The sequence below is a fragment of the Arvicanthis niloticus genome, chromosome 27, assembly GCF_011762505.2.
Source record: "Arvicanthis niloticus isolate mArvNil1 chromosome 27, mArvNil1.pat.X, whole genome shotgun sequence".
NCBI classification, from domain to species: domain Eukaryota; kingdom Metazoa; phylum Chordata; class Mammalia; order Rodentia; family Muridae; genus Arvicanthis; species Arvicanthis niloticus.
The window spans coordinates 27,652,982-27,658,265 of record NC_133435.1 but is presented as its reverse complement, the minus strand read 5'-3'; the positions used below and the strand labels follow the sequence as shown (position 1 = coordinate 27,658,265).

The window sequence follows — 5,284 nt, the reverse complement described above, 5'->3', positions numbered from 1 at the left end:
AGAGCATGAAAAGAGTTTACTGTGAGCAAACCTTGAGCAGATTCACAGGTTCCAAGCAAATATTCCAGCTAAGTCAACAGGTAGACAGGGAGGCAGGGTGCTGGAGGAGGGAGAAAATAAGGAGTGTGAGAGACATAGAGCTTGTTTTTATGACTTCTTCTGTACCACAGGACAACCTAGATATCCATATGTGAACTTCCTTAGCTGATAATGTTATCTACCAACGCAAGATTTTGAATCCTGACATGTGTGGCATCAATCTGTTCATTTTGACTCCCTCCAGGGAGCATTTGTTGTAGAATCCTTAAATTTACATTCTTTATTCCACTCAGACAACAGTAATGACATCTAAACATAGTACCCATGTTATATTTATTCACTAAGTATTTCATGGAAGAACCAAAAGTTTACAAATCCCCAACAAAGCATCTAGTTAATGTGTCCTGGCAGAAGCTACTCAAAACTGCCAAGTTTGTCCTTCTGACTCCACAAGGCCCCTTTTCCCACAGTCCATCCAACTGTTCCCCATATTAAGCTCAGTCTCCAACAGTCACTGTATATCCTCTGGTTTCCAACCCTTGGAACAGTGTCTGAAGTCACATTCTCTGGGCACCCTGGATGAGAGATGTGTCCCAAGCCTGTCATTTATTCACACCCAGAAGTCCTGTATCCATGTTTACTGCCAGCAACCACAAAGTCTAGCCCCTTGGCCATAGACACAGTGCTCACCACATTTGTGGCAGCTACCTGTAGCAAAAGAGATGCTCTCAGGCTGTCTTATGGCCCTCAGTGTATCCATGAGCTCTTGAGAAAGATGGGCAAACATTTCTCTGGAGACATGAGCCAATTCATCATAGCACTCCAGAGGGGCAGGGTATTGTTCTACATTCATCTTGCTCCAGTTGGCTGTATGTTGTAAAAAGTCCTTCAAGACGAGCATGGAGAAGTCATTGTTGTAGAAGTTGACCTTGGTGAGCTGAGAGCATTGTCTGAGGACAGGTAGCAGGGCACTGAGCTGGGAGTCCTTCATCCTACACCCCTGCAAATCCAGAGTCTCAAGAGTGTCTGCCACTTTCTCCAGGAGACCTCTCAGAGGCATAAAGTCCAAATCCCGTAAGACCACACCTCTCATCTCCAGATGTTTGAGCTGAAATAGGCTCTCACAATAGCAAAAGGAATCCAAGTCTGACTGTGAAATTTTGTAGTGACTGATAGAGAGGGTCACCAAGGGTGTCAACAGGCACCTAGGAATAGAGGAGACCAGAGGGTTAGTTCTGGCAAATGATGGGGAGGGTGGGGTTTTCACTGTTGTTGAAGGGACCAGGTGCCCCAAATGTCAGTGTGATCAAATGATCAAAGATATTATCTCAGATGAATACTTTTGGAATCAGCTTAGTTAAGCCAAACTCACAGTGGATCTGCCGCCCTTAGTCTCAAGCAGAAACCAGTTTAGCCTATAAGACCTGGAAATCCACAGAAGAAATTCCATGCTAAGAGAGTCCTGACAGGACCTAGGGACATTACTTGTGGGTTCACTCAAGGTGTCATTCTATCCTAGCCTTTGCAGAGTCACTCATGCTATCATTTACAGGCCCACACTCTCCCCCTTGTCTCATGCTCTCAGCCCTACTGGGCTCAAAACCCTTCACTAATGAGAAAGTAGGGGGAGATAGAAATCTGTTTCCACTGATCTAAGCAAGGAGCTCACCTCCTCATGATGCTGGCTGAGTCCCCCAACTTCTAACTACATGCTTAAATTTCTGTTTCCTTTCTGGTCAATTGGTTGGCCATGATTCAAAGAACTGACCCCTCTTGACCAGGTCTGACCTACTCCTTACTTCAGTCCTCTACTTCAGGAGTGCTCATTGAAGACATTGAATCACCACATATAATTTCCCTATCCTAAGGAGTTCCTAAATGTTTCTTCTGGGTGACTAAGTAGTGGGCATTCTGTACAATGGATACTTAAAATGCAACAGGAATATTTGCTCTGCTAGGTGACCCAGCCCTCCTTTTTTGCTTACCTGAAGACCTGATTCATATGGTCTGTGAGAAAGTGGATGCCACTCATGGAGAGATGCTGGAGACAATTGAATTTGGAGAACAGAGAAATGAACTCCTTGACACACTTGTCTTCTCTGTCTCCTGTACTATTGGCAATCTTGAAGACGTTCTTATAAAGGGGTGCCAGGAGCAGTTTTCTAAGATTTCTCATCTGCCCAAAGCAGGGAGCAAATTGAGCCAGCTTGAACACATTCCACTCAGTGTTAAGTTCCAATTCTTCAATGTGCTCTGGATGGAAGACAGTCAATATCTCTTTGATAAAGTTCACAGGCATCGCCCATATCTGCATCTTCGTACAGCACAAATATAGGGAGTCCTTTCTCTGCTGGGCCCATTTCAAGAAGCATGCTTGTGTTTCATCAAGTCGGGGCCTGAGGCATAGGTCAGCTACCACCTTCACCTGCCTCCTCAGCCCATATCTGGGAAGGACCTTCAATCCTGGCTTCTCATTGAAGGTCTCTGAAGAACAGCTGCCATCCTCTGTACCAGCCCATATGTTCCAGAAGGCATGGTGCACATTCCTCAGGTCCAGAACCTGAACTTTTCCCCTGGTGAGGATGAAACATGTCAAGTGACAGCAGACATGACAGGACCCTCAGTCAGATTGCACCACATGACCCTATACTCCACTCTGCCCAACTCTGCCAAGGTGTATGTTTTAAACAGCAAGAGTGCAACATGCACACATGCATGTATGCTACAGAAGCTCTCCCTGAGCTGCATGTGTAGACCTGACCACTTTCCTTCTGCTAAAGTACTCTTTATTTCTTTTTAGTCCCATTATTTGTGGTATGAGAATGCCAGGGATAGTCTCATTCTACTGTGAGCCTACCTCTACTCTAAGCCCTAATCCACAGACAACTGTACTCAGTCCAAGCAAACAATTCCTTTCAAGGCTCCTGCTTTGCTGTCTGATGATCCCATCAGAAGCCATCCTCCCTCACCCCACAATGTCTACTGTGTTCCCCAATGCTCCCTTGTACAGTACTTGGACATTGCTTACCTGGGGTGAAACTTTCTTGTCAGTCGCATGTCTACTCCATCTAGCACAGCATGGAAAGTTTCCAGGTCAGGTGTCTTCATCAATGCTCCAACAGGAAGACAGGGGAAAGGCCAGGCTGCCACCATTGCCTTTACAAGGTTGGTGTGTCTGCCAGTGAAGGCATCCTTGAATAGTGCTGGGAAAAGACCGCAGGGCAGCTCCTTCACAGAGGACATGGCCAAAGCCTCACTGCTCAGCAGACTCTGCCTTGCCAGCTTCTGGAGTGTGGGTGGGTTCTGAAGACTCATCCTCTAATGTCTCCAGTCAGAAGGCTCCTGGGGAAGGTGTCAGGAAAAATATAAATTCAAGACAACGTTGGTAAAACTTCCTCACCATCACATTGACCACTAAGCTTCTGAGTTACTGCTCTGATAGTGATGGAGAAATCAATGTACCTATTCACTCTAAACTAGTGATGTAAAGCAGACTCCCACAATGGTAACATGGGGGTCTGTTTGTCAACCAAATGGGCACATTAATTATCAGATCAAATGTTTTATGTGTGTTCTTTTCTCAAAAACAAAAGAACAGTACCCAAACCAAACCAATGGACCAAACAAACAAACAAACAAACAAAAATCCTTGTGATGTGGGTCAATATTGATTCCCAGAAAGCAGAATGACTTCACTGTATTTCTACAATTTTTAGGGTTTCCTGGTTCTGGGAAACAGAGCATACCAACAGAGCAAAGCTATGTGTAAAAGAGGCAAGGCAAAGCCTAAGGAAACACATATGACTAACTCACAAGTGTCATTTCACCTATTGGGAGCTGAAGGAGATCATAGATACATGGTCTACATGTCTGCAGTGTGAGCCAGGGTCTCACAAAAATAAAGACCATCATTTTAGTGAAGGGAAATATGAGAGAACATGTTAGCCAGAATGATCTGATTTCCAACATTTCCAGGGCCACAAGGCCAGTTCTAGGAGAGTTTGAACAAAATACAGAATCCTGTCTCAAAAAAATTATAACAAGCACACTATTGAAATATACAAGCTATCACAGAAATATATCAGAGACTAGGCTAAAACTTCATTTGGAATGAAACCCAAGGTCTTCCATAAGTTCCTCTAAAGGAGTCTAAAGTTCTCTATTTCAAACTGCATGACCCAAGAAAAAATCATTACATACCTGTTTTGAGCACTGCAGATAGTTCTCCAAGTTCTAGCTGAACCAGGCAGTTATCCAGGTTGCAGGTCTCTGAATGTGTTCTCTGCTTCCACAGAAGCCTTTATATAGCTCTCTGCTCACCCCTCCCTTTTGTAGCCACACCCTCCAACCCCTACCTGGAATTGGATTTCCTGGCTTAATCTCCACCCTTTAAATTGTAGACCAAATATTCGATCATTCCGTTGATTGAATCAGACAGACTTGTGATCAGATACTCCCCACTCATCACCATCCCAACACCCCCAAAAGTTCTTGGATAACTATAAACATTCCACTTGTTAATTAACCATAAAACACCAAGTTGGTTGTTTTGGTTCTTCATTTGCTTAACGTTTATTTAGTTTTCCATTTGTTCCAGTGACTGTGTCAGGCTCTGAAACCAAGGTGGTTTTACAAGTCAAAGTTCTAGCAATTCTCTCGACTCAGAATCTTTTTACTGCTAGGATGACTATCGTGAAGAGCCATATCTGGATGGATTTTATTCATGGGACCAGACACATTCCCAGTATGCTTCCTCTCATGGTTTATTCTGTTGCTGATTAGAGACATAACATAATTCAAAGATATTCCTTTTCACTGTATTTTGAACAGAATGCCGAGTCAGAGACTGGAATATGTCCTGGAGGTCAAGGACTGAAGTGGATGTTCTGTCAATAAATTGCAACAGCAGCCATTCAAAAGGTGGGACAGGAGCATGGCTTGATTCCATTACTATGGTAGCCATGGTGTTGAGAGTGTACTCACTTGCCAGGGAGCTCCCAGGCATACAGGGAGTCCTGTCCCCAACTCTCCATGCAGCAGACATGATGGGGCGAGCAGGTAAGCTCAACATTGGAAGTTGGAGGTAGGAGGCTCAGTTCAAGGTCATGTTCAGCCAATGTGTGAGCTGAAGAATAGCCTGAGCCCTACAAGACTGACTTTATAAATGGACAAAAGCAAACATAAAAAGGAGGGTCTGAAGGAGATGCTCCCCTGGGCTCCCCAGGAAACAGAGAGTATGTCAGGT

General features: G+C 44.4%; 1 protein-coding gene across 1 annotated transcript; it reads right to left on the bottom strand.

Moving 5' to 3' along the window:
- Positions 1 to 355: 355 nt before the first annotated feature.
- On the bottom strand, positions 356 to 4,374 carry LOC143439842 (PRAME family member 8-like). The gene is made up of 4 exons (XM_076926466.1): positions 4,240 to 4,374; positions 3,068 to 3,381; positions 2,025 to 2,612; positions 356 to 1,244 (listed from the first exon to the last, which is right to left on the bottom strand). The coding sequence occupies exons 2-4, from the start codon at positions 3,352 to 3,354 to the stop codon at positions 677 to 679; spliced, it is 1,443 nt and encodes a 480-aa protein (XP_076782581.1). The 5' UTR covers positions 3,355 to 3,381; positions 4,240 to 4,374; the 3' UTR covers positions 356 to 676.
- Positions 4,375 to 5,284: the final 910 nt, after the last annotated feature.

Bases quoted from the DNA above. Each gene is read 5' to 3' on its own strand.
- LOC143439842 (XM_076926466.1), bottom strand. From the start codon at position 3,354: ATGAGTCTTCAGAACCCACCCACACTCCAGAAGCTGGCAAGGCAGAGT. The intron at 2,613-3,067 runs GTAAGCAATGTC...CATCCTCACCAG, and splicing joins ACAAGAAAGTTTCACCCCAG to GGGAAAAGTTCAGGTTCTGG. The intron at 1,245-2,024 runs GTAAGCAAAAAA...CTCTATTCCTAG, and splicing joins CATATGAATCAGGTCTTCAG to GTGCCTGTTGACACCCTTGG.